Source organism: Coregonus clupeaformis, chromosome 18 (assembly GCF_020615455.1).
Source record: "Coregonus clupeaformis isolate EN_2021a chromosome 18, ASM2061545v1, whole genome shotgun sequence".
NCBI lineage: Eukaryota > Metazoa > Chordata > Actinopteri > Salmoniformes > Salmonidae > Coregonus > Coregonus clupeaformis.
Genome location: NC_059209.1, coordinates 32983986 through 33005729, shown reverse-complemented (window position 1 = coordinate 33005729; position 21744 = coordinate 32983986). Strand labels below are relative to the sequence as shown.

General features: G+C 44.5%; 1 protein-coding gene across 4 annotated transcripts in view; it reads right to left on the bottom strand.

The window, feature by feature from the left end:
* The window catches only part of LOC121530702 (sodium-dependent phosphate transporter 2-like), a 103361-nt gene that overhangs the window by 33288 nt on the left and 48329 nt on the right, over positions 1-21744 (bottom strand). For all 4 annotated transcript variants that reach the window (XM_045226845.1, XM_041835862.2, XM_045226847.1 and 1 more), the window contains 4 exons: positions 5809-6443; positions 5369-5509; positions 573-658; positions 327-423 (listed from right to left, as the gene is read on the bottom strand). In XM_045226845.1, the coding sequence (XP_045082780.1) occupies positions 327-423; positions 573-658; positions 5369-5509; positions 5809-6100 (616 nt within the window). In that variant the 5' untranslated portion in view covers positions 6101-6443. The remainder of the gene's footprint in view (positions 1-326; positions 424-572; positions 659-5368; positions 5510-5808; positions 6444-21744) is intronic.

Here is a 21744-nt window from a genome sequence, read left to right as displayed (position 1 = left end):
AGTGTTAGGGTTAGGTTAAGTCCCAGTGCTTACATGGAGCGCCAGTGTAAAGTGTTAGGGTTAGGTTAAGTCCCAGTGCTTACATGGAGCGCCAGTGTAAAGTGTTAGGGTTAGGTTAAGTCCCAGTGCTTACATGGAGCGCCAGTGTAAAGTGTTAGGGTTAGGTTAAGTCCCAGTGTTTACATAGAGCGCCAGTGTTAGGGCTAGGGTTAGGTTAAGTCCCAGTGCTTACATGGAGCGCCAGTGTAAAGTGTTAGGGTTAGGTTAAGTCCCAGTGTTCACATAGAGCGCCAGTGTAAAGTGTTAGGTTAAGTCCCAGTGCTTACATGGAGCGCCAGTGTAGAGGATGGAGAAGGCGTTGATGCCTATCGTTGAGGCGTAGAACACTGGCAGGGCTCGGAGGCCGTTGGGGACCGGGTCATCCTGAAAACACACACACACAGATCAGTGCTACACACAAACAGGTCAGCACAGACACGCACACACACACACACAAACAGATCAGTACTACACACACACACACACACACACAGAACTGCTAGTAGTGTATAATGTGATTACTGGTAACCCACCTTACTGAGGATGAAGTGTCTGATGAGGAAGAAGAGGAACCCTGACATCAGTCCTGACAGCAGGGGAGAGATGAACCAGGATGCAACTGGAGGGAGGAAGAGAGGGGCAGGCTGGGTAATGTAGTGATAGGCCAGTCAATGATCACAAACTTGAGCAGACTGAAAGATGTACAAATCACCTTTTATATCCTGAATAACTACTCATTTGGGATTAGACCGCAGACAGAGAAGGCTGGGCAATGAAGTCATAGACAGTCAACCCTATCCCAGAGCACGCTGGGTAATGTAGTCATAAACAGTCAACCTTACATAGGTTCCATATTAAGACTCAGTCATAGGGCTGGTTGATATGGCCAAAATATAATATCACAATATTTTTCACATTTCTGACGATATTTTATGTTTTTGAATAATAAAAGGTTCTAAAATGATTTGTGCATGACCCTAGGGTGGCAACATTCTAAATTATTTTAGTGGGTCTTTCTCCATTCTGATTGTTTCATACTGTTCAATCAAACTTCAACCAAAAGTTGATCTCATTTCAGATCATTTCCACACTGCCACGTAGGGCTGCACGGTATGGGCCAATTAGCTCTTATTTTTAACCAAATATTGCAATTGCCATTTGACTAGTTTTTTCTCCTCATCAATCTATACATAATACCCCATAATGACAAAGCAAAAACAGGTTTTTAGAAATGTTTGCAAATGTATTTTAAAAACCCCGGAAATATCACATTTACATAAGTATTTAAACCCTTTACTCAGCAATTTGTTGAAGCACCTTTGGCAGCGATTACAGCCTCGAGTCTTCTTGGGTATGACTCTACAAGTGCGGCACACCTGTATTTGGGGAGTTTCTCCCATTCTTCTCTGCAGATCCTCTCAAGCTCTGTCAGGTTGGATGGGGAGCGTCGTTGCACAGCTATTTTCAGGTCTCTCCAGAGATATTTGATCGGGTTCAAGCCCGGCTCTGGCTGGGCCACCCAAGGACATTCAGAGACTTGTCCCGAAGCCACTCCTGCGTTGTCTTTCTATCCCCTCAGAGTTTTGGGGGATTTCAACCTCCCTATGTCCACATTTGACTCATTTCTCTCTGCCTCCTTCTTTCCACTCCTCTCCTCTTTTGACCTCACCCTCTCACCGTCCCCCCCTACTCACAAGGCAGGCAATACGCTTGACCTCATCTTTACTAGATGCTGCTCTTCTACTAATCTCACTGCAACTCCCCTCCATGTCTCCGACCACTACTTTGTTTCCTTTTCTCTCTTGCTCTCCTCCCACACTACTCACTCTGCCCCTACACAGATGGTAATGCGCCGCCGCAACCTTCGCTCTCTCTCTCCCACTACTCTCTCCTCTTCCATCCTATCATCTCTTCCCTCTGCTCAATCCTTCTCCCTCCAATCTCCTGATTCTGCCTCCTCAACCCTCCTCTCCTCCCTTTCTGCATCCTTTGACTCTCTGTGTCCCCTATCCTCCCGGCCGGCTCGGTCATCCCCTCCAGCTCCGTGGCTTGATGACTCATTGCGAGATCACAGAACAGAGCTCCGGGCAGCGGAGCGGAAATGGAAGAAAACTAAACTCCCTGCCGACCTGGCATCTTTTCACTCCCTCCTCTCTACATTTTCTTCATCTGTTTCTGCTGCTAAGGCCACTTTCTACCACTCTAAATTCCAAGCATCTGCCTCTAACCCTAGGAAGCTCTTTGCCACATTTTCCTCCCTGCTGAATCCCCCTCTCTCTCTGTGGTTCCTGACAAACTTTGAAAAGAAGGTTGACGACATTCGATCCTCGTTTGTTAAGTCTAATGACACTGCTGGTCCTACTCACACTGCCCTACCCTATGCTTTGACTTCTTTCTCCCCTCTCTCTCCAGACAAAATCCTGCGACGCCCAACAACCTGCCCGCTTGACCCCATCCCCTCCTCTCTTCTCCAGACCATCTCCGGTGACCTTCTCCCCTACCTCACCTCGCTGATCAACTCATCCTTGACCGCTGGCCATGTCCCTTCCGTCTTCAAGAGAGCGAGAGTTGCTCCCCTTCTCAAAAAACCAACACTCGATCCCACTGATGTCAACAACTACAGACCAGTATCCCTTCTTTCTTTTCTTTCCAAAACTATTGAGCGTGCCGTCTTTAGCCAACTCTCTTGCTATCTCTCTCAGAATGACCTTCTTGATCCAAACCAGTCAGGTTTCAGGACTGGTCATTCAACTGAGACTGCTCTTCTCTGTGTCACGGAGGCTCTCCGCACTGCTAAAGCTAACTCTCTCTCCTCTGCTCTTGTCCTTCTAGACCTGTCTGCTGCCTTTGATACTGTGAACCATCAGATCCTACTCTCCACCCTCTCCGAGCTGGGCATCTCCGGCGCGGCTCACTCCTGGATTGCGTCCCTACCTGACCGGTCGCTCCTACCAAGTGGCGTGGCGAGAAGCTGTCTCCGCACCACGTGCTCTCACCACTGGTGTCCCCCAGGGCTCAGTTCTAGGCCCTCTCCTTTTCTCCCTATACACCAAGTCACTTGGCTCTGTCATATCCTCACATGGCCTCTCCTATCATTGCTACGCTGACGATACACAACTAATCTTCTCCTTTCCCCCTTCTGATAACCAGGTGGCGAATCGCATCTCTGCATGTCTGGCAGACATATCAGTATGGATGACGGATCACCACCTCAAGCTGAACCCTGGCAAGACGGAGCTGCTCTTCCTCCCGGGGAAGGACTGCCCGTTCCATGATCTCGCCATCACGGTTGACAACTCCGCTGTGTCCTCCTCCCAGAGTGCGAAGAGCCTAGGCGTGACCCTGGACAACACCCTGTCGTTCTCCGCCAACATCAAGGCGGTGACCCGCTCCTGCAGGTTCATGCTCTACAACATCCGGAGAGTACGACCCTACCTTACACAGGAAGCGGCACAGGTCCTAATCCAGGCACTTGTCATCTCCCGTCTGGACTACTGCAACTCGCTGTTGGCTGGCTTCCCTGCCTGTGCCATTAAACCCCTACAACTCATCCAGAATGCCGCAGCCCGTCTGGTGTTCAACCTTCCCAAGTTCTCTCACGTCACCCCCCTCCTCCACACACTCCACTGGCTTCCAGTTGAAGCTCGCATCCGCTACAAGACCATGGTGCTTGCCTATGGAGCAGTGAGGGGAACGGCACCTCTGTACCTTCGGGCTCTGATCAGTCCCTACACCCAAACGAGGGCATTGCGTTCATCCACCTCTGGCCTGCTGGCTCCCCTTCCTCTGCGGAAGCATAGTTCCCGCTCAGCCCAGTCAAAACTGTTCGCTGCTCTGGCACCCCAATGGTGGAACAAGCTCCCTCACGACGCCAGGACAGCGGAGTCACTCACCACCTTCCGGAGACATTTGAAACCCCACCTCTTTAAGGAATACCTGGGATAGGATAAAGTAATCCTTCTAGCCCCCCCCCCCCAAAATTGTAAAGTGGTTATCCCACTGGCTATAGGGTGAACGCACCAATTTGTGAGTCGCTCTGGATAAGAGCGTCTGCTAAATGACGTAAATGTGCCCTTGAGCAAGGCACTTAACCCTAATTGCTCCTGTAAGTCGCTCTGGATAAGAGCGTCTGCTAAATGACTAAAATGTAAATGTAAATGTCTTTGCTGTATGCTTAGGGTCGTTGTCCTGTTTGAAGGTGAACCTTCACCCCAGTCTGAGGTCCTGAGCGCTCTGGAGCAGGTTTTCATCAAGGATCTCTGTACTTTTTTCTGTTCATCTTTCCCTCGATCCTGACTAGTCTCCCAGTCCCTGCCGCTGAAAAACATCCCCACAGCATGGTCTCAATAAACCACAGAATCTTGTTTCTCATGGTCTGAGAGTCTTTAGGTGCCTTTTGGCAAACTCCAAGCGGGCTGTCATGTGCTTTTAACTGAGTAGTGGCTTCCGTCTGGCCAACCTACCATAAAGGCCTGATTGGTGGAGTGCTGCAGAGATGGTTGTCCCACCTCCTCAGAGGAACTCTGGAGCTCTGTCAGAGTGACCGTCGGGTTCTTGGTCACCTCCCTGACAAAGGCCCTTCTCCCACGATTGCTTAGTTTGGTCGGGCGGCCAGCTCTAGGAAGAGTCTTGGTGGTTCCAAACTTCTTCCATTTAAGAATGATGGAGGCCACTGTGTTCTTGGGGACCTTCAATGCTGCAGAAATGTTTTGGTACCCTTACCCAGATCTGTGCCTCGACACAATCCTGTCTCGGAGCTCTACGGACAATTCCTTCGACCTCATGGCTTGGTTTTTGCTCTGACATACACTGTGGGACCTTATATAGACAGGTGTGTGCCTTTCCAAATCAAGTCCAATCAATTGAATTTACCACAGGTGGACTCCAATCAAGTTGTAGAAACATTTCAAGGATGATCAATGGAAACAGGATGCACCTGAGCTCAATTTCCAGTCTGTTCTTAGGCGCGACACAACGCAGAGTATATTGGCCATATACCACAAACCCCCGAGGTGCCTTTATTGCTATTGTAAACTGGTTACCAATGTAATTAGAGCAGTAAAAATAAAATATTTTGTCATACCCGTAGTATACGGTATGATATACCACAGCTGTCAGCCAATCAGCATTCAAGGCTCGAACCACCCAGTTTATAATACAGTATACCGCCCAGCCCTACTCAGACATGGGAAGACTAGCCCTTGGAGGGCTAAAAGAGATCCTTATAAACAAACAATGACCAATCTTGACCAGCTTCAGGCTGGTTAATGTAGTCCTAGATAGTAAACCCTACTTCAGAACATGCTGGGTGACGTATTCATTGACATACCAATCTTGACCAGCTGCATCCACTGGACACCCTTGGTGCCAATGGCCACCATGGAGAACCCGATGGTCGATCCCACGATGCAATGCGTCCCGGAGATGGGTAGTTTGAGGAACGAGGCGATGAGCTGCCAAATCGCTGAACCTGTGAAAAGAGAGAGAGAGAGAGAGGTCGTACAAGCTATGAGATATGGACCTTCCATGAGAATTAAAATCACAGGCTATGACTGAAAACATTGGTCACTAGCCGTCAAATCCTTGCTTCCTACGTCCTTGTTGCCTCAATTTCTCTCAAAAGCTCATTGGAGGAGAGGATCCACGGTCCCTCCCTCAGACCTGCACTTAGTGAGGAATTCAGGAAACACAGACGGCGGAAGCAAGAATTTGACATCTAGTAACATTATAAGACACGGCCGATACTTGAAGACGACGGTATATACGTACCGACCATGGCGCTGACCTCCCCTGCCATAAGTACGGGCACAGTCTCGTTGTATAGGTTGACGTCTATGATGCCCTTCCGTATGGTCTCCCCCACCTTGGCTCCAAGCAGCATGGAACCCAACGTCTCAAAGATGGACGCCAGGATACAGGCCTGCCTCAGGGTCACCACCCCCGACCCCACCGCCGTCCCGAACGAGTTGGCCACGTCGTTGGCCCCCACAGAGAAGGCCAGGATGAAGGCTATGACGAAGCCGAGGATCACCATCCACAGGTAATCTTGTAAATCCACCATCTTGACTCTCGATAAAAAAAAATCACAAATCCACAGAGAAAAAAAGGAAAAACTAACCCTAACTAACTAACCCTAACTAACTAAACCTAACTAACTAAGATGAATGGAGCTAGCTGTTAGTATATTGGAGAGGCGCTGTTAATCCTTTCCTCTGTGCGTACCAAGCGTAGCTCTGCTCTGCTGTGACTTCGTCCCTTCCTGGTTGTGTTAAGTTCGAGGGGAGAAGCGTGCCGCTAACTTAGCGTCTGGAGCTCAGTCTGTGGAGAAGAGCAGGCTAGTGGCGGACGGAGAGGGCATTCCATGGCTCGGAGCTGAGACAGTCCCGTCTACACCCTTCCCTCATCTGACGAACAAACAAAACAAAAAGAGAGAGGTTAGAGGTCATGATTAGGCTAGATATCCCCCCCAACACCGACCGACCAACGAACTGTGGGGGGGGTTCTACACCACTGCTATAGCTGTAAGTTGCTCCAGCTATGCATTTGGTTTGCTAACTTGCAAGATCAAGCTTCTTGGTTACAGCAGAGACAATCAATCCCCTTCTGGATCAAGATCCCTGCTGTCTTAATTTGTTTTGTGCCTAAATTATTATGAATATATATTTTTGGAAATAGCGTCCTGTGTGTGCACTGCCGGTAATACCGTATACCACGGTATGGTACAGGAACGGTATGAAGCCATGAAAATCTTGATACCGCCCAACCCTGGTTTGTGTGTGTGTGTGCATGCATGCGTCAACGTAAGCAGAGGACAGCTCTGATAGCCAGCCACAATAGGAAATCATATTATTATCGTCTGCACTTCAAAGAATCAAATCATCCCTGTTAGCTGGACACGATCAGCACTGGGGCTATAAAAAGACTAGTGTGTGGGGAACGAGATGTGAGCTATGTGTTCAGCGTTAGGAGAAGCATATGAACACCTTTTCTCCACCACAACAAGGCCCTGCTGACAGCTGCTTTAAGGTCTGATCACATTTCACTGCTTTTCCTCTGCTGGGTTTCCATCCAGATAAGATGGCAGCTGATCTGGGCCAGTATTCGTAAAGAGCCTTGGAGCAGGATGATGATCTAGGATCAGTTTCCATATCATCTTATTTATTATGATATAAAAGGCTAAACTGATCCTATATCAACACCTCCCAGTTAGCAGCCAACACTAGCTACCGCCTTCTGCTGATCCCACTACACAGTCTCCCAGTTAGCAGCCAATAGGTAGCCTAGCGGTTAGAGCGTTGGGACAGTAACCGAAAGGTTGCTTGTTCGAATCCCCGAGCTGGTAAGGTGGAAAAAAATCTGCCGTTCTGCCCTTGAGCAAAGCGGTTAACCCACACAACAACTGCCGTGGATGTTGATCAAGGCAGCTCCCCGCAGAGGGGTTTGGTTAAATGCCTTCAGTTGTGCAACTGACTAGGTATCCCCTTTCCGGTGTCTAGCTTAACATCTAAGATGTAGTTTACAACAAATTGCATAGCATAACCACCAATCACAATCTATTCCTACCAAGCGGAATATATAAACCAAGCAGAATATATAAACCAAGCAGAACATATAAACCAAGCAGAACATATAAACCAAGCAGAACGACCAAGCAAAACCTATACCTACCAAGCAAGCAGTAATTCAACAAAAAAAAAAAAAGCATTAAAACGTTACCGTCTTCCAGTAGGCTACCTCCGGTACACCAGCTCTTAGTCAGCATCAAACGTTATTTACGGTGTAGTCGGGACTCCTCTGAACCCTGCTCTTACTGCTTTAGCCCTGCTGTTGCTGCTGTAGCTTGCCGTCTTAAAGTTCTTAGTGAGAGAGTCACCACCATAACACAAACAGGCAGCACAGGTTTTGAAATGAGCCTATAAGTACATTTCCCAAGGCTGAGACAGAGGTAGGCAGCTAGGGGCTATTCTCAGATTTATAAAAAAAAAAAAAAAAAAAAAAAAACATGTTTATGGATTCAACCAGTTAGAATAGCAACAGTATAAACATGTTTAGGTCCTGACCTCAGACCTGTATTTGGGTGAAAACATGTGGATACTAGGTAGCTGACAACTTGTTTATGAGCTGTTCCCAGACCTGTATTTAGGTGATGACAGTAGATACTAGGTAACTGACACATTATTTATGCGCTGTACCCAGACGTGTACTTGGGTGAAGACAGTAAATATCTCTAAGCTGACACTTGTTTATGAACAGACTCCAGATCTGTATTTGGGTGAATACTGTAGGTTAGGAGGTCTTCACGGGTCCATCAGACTCAAATCCCGGGTCATAAATACTTTTGTCTAGGAGCTGGGTCAGGTCTGATATAAATTGCCACGGGTCTCGGGTATGTGCAATTAAAAATGTATTTATCGACTGGACCTGTCCTCTGTTCATTGAATGTGTGTGACATGATGAGAGCTTGTTATGTGTCAGCCAATTGCAACTCAATAAAACGTAAAGCTTACGCCCAGTTAACACTGGTTCCAGCTGCTCTCCTCACCCGCGCCTGCTGCTGAGGAGAGAGCGAGTGAAAGGAGCCTTGGCTACTGTTGATTGCAAAGATGGAGGCCTTTTTCATTTAAGTAAAATGAAAGTTGAAGGAGACAGAGTATGGTGAAAAGAAGCCGACAAGGGACACGTTTTAATACTGCAGTGGACAAAGATGACAAGAACGTTGGCGTTGGCCAAATGGACCGTGTGCAACTCGCTATTCAGGTCTGATGCAAATTTCTAACTTTTATTCATTTATTTTCATATTTATCATTTGTTTTATTATTATTATTATTATTATTATTATTGTATATCATTGCTATTATTATTGTATGCCTATTTAAGAATCTTTTAAACCAGTTCTTTAAATATGCAAAAAGTGTTTTGTTTCATTTTGTTGAGACATTTTTGTTGGCCAAATGAAGTTTGAACTGTCTTTTGTGCTCTGTATTTAGTTTACGATAGGTTATAAGTAGGTCTGTTGTAAAATAAATAGCATTAGCCTATTGCTGTCATTTGTTGGCCTACGGTTGTTGGTAATTGCTGCAATATCAGCCTATACGAGTGGAGGGTCACACACCCTCCAGACAAAGATTGGAGATTTCCCTCCCTGGGGAGGTCAAGGATACAAAAAGACAGACACCCTCTGGCGATCTGCCGACCATCTTTTACGACTCACGTGTTACTGGGAATTTTCCCGCCAGACTATTGGGCGCCAGGAATGTGGATTCCCAAAAAAAAAAAAGGGGGAGTCGAGCTATGATGTAACAAAGGAAAGTAGTGCCAAGAGTGCCGCTGACATTTGAACACGTTTCTGAACAATGCATCAAAACGAAGCACTCGGTGTTGGTATAACCTGATGCATACTGTGATATTTGTCGTCTTTTTCTATGTCATTAAAGGGGGCATAATGTGCATTTGCTGTCAAATGGAATGTATGTATTTCACCCAAGGCATGTTTAGAACCCACAGGCTATGTATTTCATCGTAGGGACTGCTGAACTGTTTTCTGTACATTAGAAACATACTGTGGACACTTAGGAGGAAATCTCCGATTTATCTCACTGAGCAGAACTGTGCTGAACTCGCAGAATCAACGGAGTGACACCCTGTTCACCCTCTGCGAGTAACACTATAAATTACAGGACTTGCTAACAGATGGCAGATCAAGTTTCTTCGCGATGCGGCCACGCCATGTGGAACGAATGACCTAACTCTTCGCATTCGAGACTGACTGACTACGCAATCCATCCAGGCTGAGATCAGCGGAAGAACTCACTGCACGGAAGAGCTCGGAGACTTTACTTTCCTGGACTGAGAAAGAGAGAGTGACTTGGACAACACACCTTTTTTTTCACGGTTCCATCCCATCCTAACGGAATCCAACTGGGCAGGCAACACCAACATACAAGTAATATTACCCAGTTACATTATTCACTTCCTCTGAGAGTGGTGTTGTGTGTTTAAAGTGGTGGAAGTCATTGAGTATTGTAGGACGGCAGGTCTAATTTACAAACCCATGATCAATACTGTCCCGGCACTGTCCACATCGGATGCAAATTGGTAGCATAGTTCATGTATATTCTCCTGTATCTCAGTTGGTAGAGCATGTTGCTTGCAACGCTAGGGTTATGGGTTCATTTCCCACGGGGGCCCAGCACTCACTAACTGTAAGTCGCTCTGGATAAGAGCGTCTGCTAAATGACTAAAATGTAAATATTCCTGGTTGGTGAACTCTATGGTTTTGTGGTTGTGAAAGTCGATGTAGCCCTCACATTTTCTCTTTCAATGAATAAGGTCTTATCATTCTCAAAAGTCCTGTGAATGCGCTGTTGTATTTGCCCGAGTTGAGTACGGAAGCCACTCATATTGACCTGTGGGGCTTCTCACCTTAACTGCGTTGTATCCCAAAATGTACCCAGTCTTCATATCGTATCTTTTAACTACCACAATTTCCAACTTAGTCTAGTAAATAAAACCTTGAATTAATTATTTGTGGTACTGAAGTCATTTGCGAATGACTGGGTTCTTACATCTCCAGAGCTCAACGGCTGTTCGGAATAAAAACATCGTAAATTGACTGTTCATTATATTGTTGATATAGGATTAATGGTATAACGGTTAATGATAAATACTGAAAGTTAATTTAAAGTTCTCTCTATATCCAACCATTCAATGGTGCCCCTCTTAGATTAATTTGAATAGGATAACTAGATAAATCAGATCAATTAAATTATTCCAGTGTCGTGACGTGACTTACTTTAATGTATGACTTATTTAACTTATAACCTAACTATGTTTAATTGTCACTCGATTAAATTAATCATGTAACAATTAACTCATTAGAAATTTGGGGCACCACAGAAGAAGTTGTTTAACGAGTTACCATCTCCCGAATTAAACTCTTAGAAAATAAGTTATATATCGATAACAGTCACTTATTAAATAATTACCTCTTATCAGTCACATAATCCTTGAACCTGCAAGAACCCTAACCTTATTGATGAATCAGCAATACACAAATTGGCTTAAATTATTTATTTACTAACTAAATAATCACACAATACAAACAAACACACACACACACACACACACAAACACACACACACACACACACACACACACGTTATTGATAAGTCTACAGTTTGTACAATGAAAACAGGTCCCTAGTGGACTGGACTAGCAATAGCATGAATGCTTGAGTAGAAGGAGGGTCAGAGTGGAAGGGAGAGACAGAGATTCAAACTATCGTCGTTACTTTGGAGACTACGCTCACAGTAATCATAATACTTATGCACCCTAATAAACACTCATTCGGATTAGAAATGCAACATGTATTTACGTGTAGCTGTCCTCAGAAGTTGAGTTGATGATGTAGGACTCTGGTTTGCCCACCAGAGATCCCAATGTCCTTGGTAGAGTTTCTGGTCGTAGTTGTGGTTAGAACGAATACTTCAGATGTACCAGCGGTTGTCTGAGAGGGATTGTCCTCTCCTCTCGTATCTTTAGTGAAAGTTCTCTAGACGACTATACATGCCAGCTGCAGACTGAGATGATAAGGTCTAGTGCATTGTCTTCTACTTCACCTCGTGTAGAGGTTGAGAGTTTCAGAGTTTCTCCATTTCAAATGTGTGGACTAACGTCTCACGTTTTCTGGTTTTCTGGTCTAACCATTTCGTAACGTGTAGCTTCAGCTTCATGCTTCTTGGTCTTGTAGAAATTCAACCATTTGCAACATCCGGCTTATACCGTAGTACGCTTGGTCTTCCTTTGGTAATGGAGTTGTAGTTTTAAACCGTTTTGTAACGTTTAGCTCACGCTTCACGTTTCTTTAGCTCACGCTTCTGCTGGTCTTGTAGAGTGTCAACCATTTTAAAGCCGTGGGGCTTCCTGGTCTGTAGAAATTCAACCATTTGCAACTTTTAGCTCACGCTTCACGTCTGCTGGTCTTGTAGTGTGTCAACCATTTTAAAGCCGTGGGGCTTCCTGGTCTGTAGAAATTCAACCATTTGCAACTTTTAGCTCACGCTTCACGTCTGCTGGTCTGAGGTGAATTTCGTCACAAGGCTTTTTATGCACTCGTGGTAAAAGAGGCGTTCCATCATGTTTGTGCTCATCTGGGCGTGGCCACTGACTGAGAACAAATCAATATGGAAAACACTCGTCTCATCTAGAATGCTAAAATCACATTGTCATCTTCACTAAAGTATTATTATACTTAATCATTCGTTTTATACAACAATTAGATGCAAACCTCATAACTTGGAAGTGTAGCCCCACAGAGATACAGTTATGTTGTTCCACCGTCTTTAATGTCATCACAACATAGTAACGAATTCGACATGATTGTTCTTTAAGTCCCCACCGACCATTTCCCACATTCTTTTTAAGTAGGAATATTGTTTCATTATCCACTTTTGAATGTTGGAGTCTTGGCGGGAAGACTTCCTTTGTTAACAAAGGGGTCCTTTCTCCCAATACTTCATGGCAAGGAAGAGAAAGTCTGCGGGGTATTTACGACCGGTCATAAAACTGGACCCCCCAGGAAAGGGGGTGTTCAAACCTTTGCCTATCCGGCATGTTTGATCCTCAACCCATGAGGGCAAGTCATGACACCAGTAATTAACCGGAAAATTATGTTGAATATTAATAAGCCAAAAGTCACAACGTACTGCAGGCCTATGAAGGCAGTGCGCACCGGTGCTCCAACTGACTCCAACAGCTAAACTTGAGGTGAGGAAGACTGTTTTAGGCCTACCAGAGTTACTCCTTTAATCTACCAATATAATGCTTATCTTTATAAAAATATATTCTGATAGAAAATGTACAAATGAGTCTCCTTCTGTACGCCTATTTCTGTGTAGCAGTAGTAGCCTATCTGACCAGTATAAAAAAATGCATGTCGGTGTTGGGAACGTGGCGCCATCTTGGGAACGTGGCGCCATCTTGGGAACGTGGCGCCATCTTTCTGTCTCTCTGGCCTAAGCGTCTTTTCCTTTATATGTATTTGTTCACTATTAATATCATACAGTGGACGCCTAGGCCTATATGCATGCAATGCCCTGATGCATTTAGCGCTAAAATCTCAGACAGCTGAACTGTGGAGGTGGAACATTTTTGTTTTAGGAAAGTAAAAACCAATAAAACAATAGGCTATAAAGTTTTGAATATGCTACACATCGAAACAACAAATCGTATTTTTTTTGTAATTTGTTATAGGCAGTGTTTAAGGACACGTAACTGTAGATAATTTGGCCAATATCGCTTGTTTATTGATGGAGCTAGCAGGGCCCAGTCAGAAGTTTCTTTCTCCCGCTCTTTCGACTCTCGGATGACGCTGCAGAGATGGGTAGCTGCTGTCTTATGGGTTCCCAACCAATTCTGCTATATATTTTTTTTTTACACTGATCAACTTATTTTTTCTGATATTTCTTCCATCATTTCTTATGATCGTAAACAGAACAGCCTCGATCACTAACCTCCATTTGGATGAAGATTTCTACTTTAACGAGTCAGCAGCTGTGGATATACTGCTCATTCCGGACCAGGCCCCAATCCCCGGGACTCGAAAGAGGAAGAGACGGTGCAAACGAGACGAGACTACGACGGCGATTAAAATGAACCGTTCTATCGGCGAACGTACAATCACTGGAGAACAAACTGGACGAGCTCCGTTCGAGACCATCAACGAGACCTTAAGAACTGTAATATCCTGTGTTTCTCAGAGTCATGGCTGAACAAGGACATGGATAATATGCATCTAGCTAGTTTTTCCTCTGCATCGTCAGGACCGAACGGCAGCTTTGGGTGAGGTTAAGGGGGGAGGTGTGTGTCCCTTCGTTAACAATAGCTGGTACGCGATCTCTAATGTTAAAGGGAAATTTCATTTATAATTTTTTTTCCATGTTCATCATCTCCAGCACCACCCCATCATCCACATAGGTGAAAATTGAGCATCAATGTTTTGTGGGAAACAAAAAGATAGAGGAAGATAAGTGTTTCCAATGACCGGTGTGCATCATGTGATTTTAACCAATTATGAGAAGGCATTGCCTGCTAATTGGTTGATGTCATTGGAAACACGTTTCTTCCTCTGTTTTACTGCAAAACATAGAAACGTGCCATTCACAACATAGAAACGCGCCATTCACAACATAGAAACGCTCCATTCACAACATAGAAACGCGCCATTCAAAACATAGAAACGTGCCATTCACAACATAGAAACGCGCCATTCACAACATAGAAACGCTCCAGTCACAACATAGAAACGCGCCATTCACAACATAGAAACGCGCCATTCACACATATTGATGTTGGGGTGATGCAGAAGATTATGAATATGAAGATGAACATTTTTGGAATTTCCTTTTAAGGAAGTCTCAAGGTTTTGCTTGCCTGAGTTAGAATACCTCATGATCAGCTGCAGACCATACTATTCACAATTTTCCGTAGCTGTCTACTTACCACCACAAACTGATGCTGGCACTAAGACCGCAATCAACGAGCTGTATAGGGCCATAAACAAACAAGAAAATGCTAATCCAGGAGGCGGCGCCCCTAGTAGCCGGTGATTTTAATGCAGGGAAACTGAAATACGTTTTTACCTCCTATTTACCAGCATGTCACCTTTGCAACTAGCGGCGAATAAACTCTAGATCATACCTTTACTCCACATACAGAAACTCATAGAAAGCTCTCCCTCACCCTTACAAGTAAAAACTCAAAAAAAGGAAGTACCAGTGACGTGCTCAAAACAGAAGTGGTCATATGAAGCGGATGCTAAGCTAAAGGACTGTTTCGCTACCACAGACTGGAATATGTTCCTGGGATTCATCCGATAACATTGAGGAGTTTGGCACATCAGTCACCGGCTTCATCAATAAGTGCATCTACGACGTCGTCACCCATTGACTGTACGTACATATCCCAACCAGAAGCCATGGATTACAGGCAACATCCTCACTGAGCTAAAGGCTAGAGCTGCCGCTTTCAAGGAGAAGGACACAAATCCGGACGCGTATAAGAAATCCCGCTATGACCTCCGACGAGCCATCATACATCAATACAGGCCTAAGATCGAATCCTAGTACGCCAGCTCTGACGCTCATCGGATGTGGCAGGACTTGCAAACTATCACAAATTACAAAAGGGAAACCCAGCCGTGAGCTACCCAGTGACGCAGTGACGCAAGCCTACCAGACAAGCTAAATTCCTTCTATGCTCGCATCGAGGCAAGCAACACTGAACCATGCATGAGAGCACTAGCTGTTCCGGACGACGGTGTGATCTCGCTCTCCGTAGCCGATGTGAGTAAGACCTTTAAACAGGTTAACATGAAAAAAGCAGCGGGGCCAGACGGATTACTAGGACGCGTACTCAGAGCATGCGTTGACCAGCTGGCAAGTGTCTTCACTGACATTATCAACCTCTCCCTGACCCAGTCTGTAATACCTACATGTTTCAAGCAGACCACCATAGTCCCTGTGCCCAAGACCGCCAAGGTAACCTGTCTAAATGACTATCGCCCCATGGCACTCACATCTGTAGCCATGAAATGCTTTGAAAAGCCACAGACATTAAGTTTGCTGACGACACGACGGTGGGATCGCCAACCACCGATGAGACAGCCTATAGGGAGGAGGTCAGTGACCTGGCAGTGTGGTGCCAGGCAAACATCTCTCCCTCAATGTCAGCAAGACAAAGGAGCTGATTATGTACTACAGGAAACTGAGAGCCGAGCACGCCCCCATCCACATTGACGGGGCTGTAGTGGAGCAGGACGAGAGCTTCAAGTTCCTCAGTGTCCACGTCACTAAGAACTGATCATGGATCACACACACATACCAACACAGCCGTGAAGAAGGCACGACAATGCCTCTTCCCCCGCAGGAGGCTGAAAGGATACTCAAAAATATCCTCCAAAAGTTCTACAGCTGCACCATTGAGAGCATCTTGACTGGCTGCAACACCGCCTGGTATGACAACTGCTTGGCATCCGACAGCAAGGCGATACAAAAGGGTAGTGCATACGTGACTGGGGCCGAGCTCCCTGCCATTCCTCAGAGGAAGGCCCTACAAATTGTCAAAGACTCTAGCCACCGAAGTCAGACGGTTCCCTCTGCTACCGCACGGAAACTTGTACCGATGAGCCCAAGTATGGAACCAAGAGGACCCTGGACAGCTTCTACCCCCACGCCATAAGACTGCTAAATAGTTAGTCCGGGTAGCTACTGGTTATCGGCATTGACCCTTTTTGCATTAACTCTTTTGACTCATCACATACGCTGCTGCTATTGTTTGTTATCTATCCTGTTGCCTTGTCACTTTATCCCTACATACAATGCATTCGGAAAGTATTCAGACCCCTAGACTTCTTCCACATTTTGTTACAGCCTTATTCTAAAAGGGATTAAATTGTTTTTTTCCCTCAATCTGCACACAATACCCCATAATAACAAAGCAAAAACAGGTTTTTAGAAATGTTAGCAAATTTATTAAAAATAAAAAACTGAAATACATAAGTATTCAGACCACTTAGTACTTTGTTGAAGCACCTTTGGGAGCGGTTACAGCCTCAAGTCCTCTTGGGTATGTCGCTACAAGCTTGGCACACCTGTATTTGGGGAGTTTCTCCCATTCTTCTCTGCAGATCCTCTCGAACTCTGTCAGGTTGGATGGGGAGCATCGCTGCACAGCTACTTTCAGGTCTCTCCAAAGATGTTTGATTGGGTTCAAGTCTCTGGCTGGGCCACTCAAGGACATTCAGAGACTTGTCCCGAAGCCACTCCTGCGCTGTCTTGGCTGTGTGCTTAGGACCGTTGTCCTGTTGGAAGGTGAACCTTTGCCCCAGTCTGAGGTCTTGAGCAGGTTTTCATCAAGGATCTCTCTGTACTTTGCTCCGTTCATCTTTCCCTCGATCCTGACTAGTATCCTGACACCATGCTTCACCGTAGGGATGATGCCAGGTTTCCTCCAGACGTGACGCTTGGCATTCAGGCCAAAGAGTTCAATCTTGGTTTCATCAGACCACAGAATCTTGTTTCTCATGGTCTGAGAGTCCTTTAGGTGCCTTTTGGCAAACTCCAAGCAGGCAGTCATGTGCCTTTTACTGAGGAGTGACTTCCGTCTGGCCATTCTACCATAAAGGCCTGATTGGTGGAGTGCTGCCGAGATGGTTGTCCTTCTGGAAGGTTCTCCCATCTCCACAGAGGAACTCTGGAGCTCTGTCAGAATGACCATCGGGTTCTTGGTCACCTCTCTGACAAAGGCCATTCTTTCCTGATTGCTCTGTTTGGCCAGGCGACCAGCTCTAGGAAGAGTCTTGGTGGTTCCAAACTTCGTCCATTTAAGAATGATGGAGGCCACTGTGTTCTTGGGGACCTTCAATGCTGCAGAAATGTTTTGGTACCCTTCCAGAGATCTGTACCTCGACACAATCCTGTCTCGGAGCTGTACGAACAATGCCTTCGACCTCATGGCTTGGTTTTTGCTCTGACATGCACGGTCAACTGTGGGACCTTATATAGACAGATGTGTGCCTTTCCAAATCATGTCCAATCAATTGAATTTACCACAGGTGGACTCCAATGAAGTTGTAGAAAAAAATCAAGGATGATCAATGGAAACAGGATGCACCTGAGCTCAATTTTCGAGTCGCATAGCAAAGGATCTGAATACTTATGTAAATAAGGTATTTCTGTTTTTACAAACATGTGGAAAAAGTCAAGGTGTCTGAATACTTCCCGATTGCACTGTACAGTGCCTTCAGAAATTATTTTGTTACAGCCCGATTTGTAGTTATTTAATTTAATATTTTTTTCCCCCTCACCCATCGACACACAATACATAATTCCCACGGGAGGCCAGTATGAAAAATGTATGCACTCACTAATTGTACGTCGCTCTGGATAAGAGCGTCTGCTAAATGACTAAAATGACAAAGTGAAAACATGTTTTTATCATTTTTTACACATTTATTTTGAATGAAATACAGAATTATTGAATTTACATTAGTATTCATACCCCTGAGTCAATACATGTTAGAATCACCTTTGGCAGTGATTACAGCTGTGAGTCTTTCTGTGTAAGTCTCGAGTTTGTACACCTGGATTGTACAATATTTGCACATTCTTTTGAAAATTCTTCAAGCTCTGTCAAGTTGGTTGTTGATCATTGCTAGACAACCATTTTCAACTCTTGCCATAGATTTCCAAGGCGATTTCAGTCAAAACTGTAACTCGGCCACTAAGGAACATTCAACGTCGTCTTGGTAAGCAACTCCAGCGTATATTTGGCCTTGTGTTTTAGGTTATTGTCCTGTTGAAAGGTGAATTTGTCTCCCAGTGTCTGTTGGAAAGCAGACGGAACCAGGTTTTCCTCTGGGATTTTGCCTGTACTTAGCTCTATTCAGTTTATTTTTATCCTAAAAAAGTAGTCCTTGCCGATGACAAACATACCCATAACATGATGCAGCCACCACCATGCTTGAAAATAGAGAAATTCCTTCCTCTCCGGGCAACCGAGTTTGGAAAGACGCCTTTATCTTTGTAGTGACTGGGTGTATTGATTCACCATCCAAAGTGTAATTAACTTCACCATGCTCAAAGGGATATTCAATGTCTGTTCTTTTTATTTTTTAAACTACCAATAGGTGCCCTTCTTTGAGAGGCACTGGAAAACCTCCTTGGTCTTTGTGCCTGAATCTGTGTTTGAAATTCACTGCTCAACTGAGGGACCTTACAGAGATGAGGCAGTCATTAAAAAATCATGCTAAATACTATTATTGCACACACAGTGAGTCCATGCAACTTATTAAGCACATTTTTACTCCTGAACTTATTTTGGCTTGCCATAACAAAGGGGTTGAATAATTATTGACTCAAGACATTTAAGCTTTTCATGTTTTATTAATTTGTAAAAAAAAATCTAAAACCATAATTCCACTTTGACATTATAGGCCAGTGACACAAAATCTCAATTTAATCCATTTTCAATTCAGGCTGTAACACAACAAAATGTGGAAAGTCAAGGGGTGTGAATACTTTCTTAAGGCACTGCATACGTACATACACTATATATACAAAAGTATGTGGACACCCCTTTAAATTGGTGGATTCAGCTATTTCAGCCACACCCATTGTTGACAGGTGTATCAAATCGAGCACACCACCATGCAATATCCACAGACAAACACTGGCAGTAGAATGGCCTTACAGAGCTCAGTGACTTTCAACGTGACACCGCCATAGGACATGTATAAAAATGTATGCACTGACTACTGTAAGTCGCGCTGGAGAAGAGCATCTGCTAAATTACTCAAATGTAAATGTAAAAAAAAAGAAGGGTATCTTTAAAAAAAGAAATGTTTATTTATGCATAACGGGTCGGTTGGGAAAGCCACAGATCCATTTAGAAACAGGTCCAACTCTAAACCGTGAAGACCTCTACTGTAGGTAGCTGACACATTGTTTATGAACTGTACCCAGACCTATATTTGTGTTTAGACGCTGGCTGAAATCTTGTTTATGAGTTGAACCGAGGCCTGTATTTGGGCAGACAGGGACAGCGTCATGGCAGACAATATAATTTCAGCCTGTCTATCTGGTATCCAACTGATGACAAAGCGGCAGAGCCAGACACAAGCAAAAGATTATGGGAGTACGTACGATAACACACACATTTTCTCTCTCAACTTCAGAAAGTGTTAGAATGTGTCAGACAGACGGTTAGTGTACTGCAGTGGAGTCAGCTACAATAACAGGTTCTGGATATGAAGGAACACACCTGGGTTCAAATACAATTGAAATCTTTCAAATTATTTTTGCATTTGCTCCAGCCTGACCTGGAGTGCCAGATGCACAGGGTTTGCACTTTCTCAACTATTGTATTGCTTCCATTGCACCAAGGAAGCTCAAATCAAGCCCAGCTTCAGCTTCAGTATTTGTAATGATTTTGAATAGTATTTGAACCCGGGTCTGGCCAGAAGCACACTGCTAGACCTGCCTGTGATGCCCAGTCCACCACGTAGGCTTCAAAACCCAGAGAAATATCACCCTCTGATCAAAAACCCAACCTGATACATAAAATGGAACTAAACAATTTCTCTGTCCGATTATCGAAGTCAATTTATAGGAGGTAAATGCTGCACATTTTCTCCTACAGTAAGCCTATTGTCTAACAGGGTATTTAAATGTAAACTGCTTGAAAGCCAGACTAACACATTAACTGACTGTGTGCTCTGGGCTCGTGGGCTACGAAGCTCCTTTCTAAAACATCACACACACACACACACACACGCCCACCCTCTCTCCAGCTCCCTCCCTCTGTCCCACAGCCCAGATCTTTCTAGAACACGTAGTGCCTTCTCAGACCCTCATGTGTTTCGCTGGCCCAACATCAACCATAAACACCCACTAAACTACAGCGTCACACAACGTAGTCACTACAATGGCTACAGACTGCTGGTTGATTCTCAAAATGTTGCATAGTGACTGTGGACAGATACATAACCTGTTGGGAAATGGCACCCTATTCCCTTTATAGTGCACTACTTTTGACCAGGACCCATATGGTTCTGGTCAATAGTAATGCAATATATAGCGAATAGGGTGCCATTTGAGGCCAGTGGAGGCTCCTTAGAGGAGGAGGGGGGGGGATTGTAATTATGATGACTTCCAGAGTATGTCCTACAACCATTCAATTATCTGATCAAAGGATCAGAGAATTAACCTAGTACTACGCATGTGTGATTTAGAAGCTTGGTGAGTTGGTGACATTATTGGATAGATTAAGATAGTCAAATTGTGATAATTGAGGCATTTTAGGGAACTATTCAATTCCAATTAGTTTATTCAAACCACAGGACATGGTGGTAGATTATATATCGTTTCCTTGGTTTTAGTACTTTCAAGTTGTGTGTCAAGTTTATTTCAATTTGCCCTAACTAGCTAGCTACCAGAGCGCAGTTTTCTCCGCCAGAATTGCTAGCTAACGCTAACGACAATGTAGTGAATTATTTGTTGTTGAAGAACCCCTTTCATTGCCCACATCAGATTCAAGCTTCCTGGGAAAAACCTGCATCGATCACGTAATGGATAAAGGTCTGCGTTTTCAAACTGCGCAACGCAACAAGAAGGTAAGAAGAAACAGGGATGTTCTCAAGCAGCTTATCGACACTACTACATTTAAGGCATGTAAGAGTTGGCTAACAAAGATAGCTAATAACGTAAGCATACTGTGTCCATAATAAGTATATAGGTTGTATGTTGGGCGCTTTTGGGAAAGAGCACAGTTAGAAAGATATGGCATAAAGAAGCAAACCGGATGGACATCATGAAAATGATCGGAGAGGTTGAGAGTAGAAGTAGTTCAGGAGCAAAAAAAAATATATATATAATATAATTATTGTAAAATTAACTGTGTCCATAAGGTGTAGATAGTAAGTAAAGACCGGAAGTAGAGGCCTGGGCATTGTTGTTCACTAATTTACTCCAAGTAGGGAAAGAATGGTGGGGTTGAAAAGTAATAAAGGGGAGTATATATATAAAAAAACATGGGGGATTGGAAGTGATGCAGACAATTACATTGATAGAAGATACAATCTATCTGCAATATTAAGCTGATCCACCCCACCCCCCCAAAAAAGTTGGCTTTTAGGCGATACGATGAGAG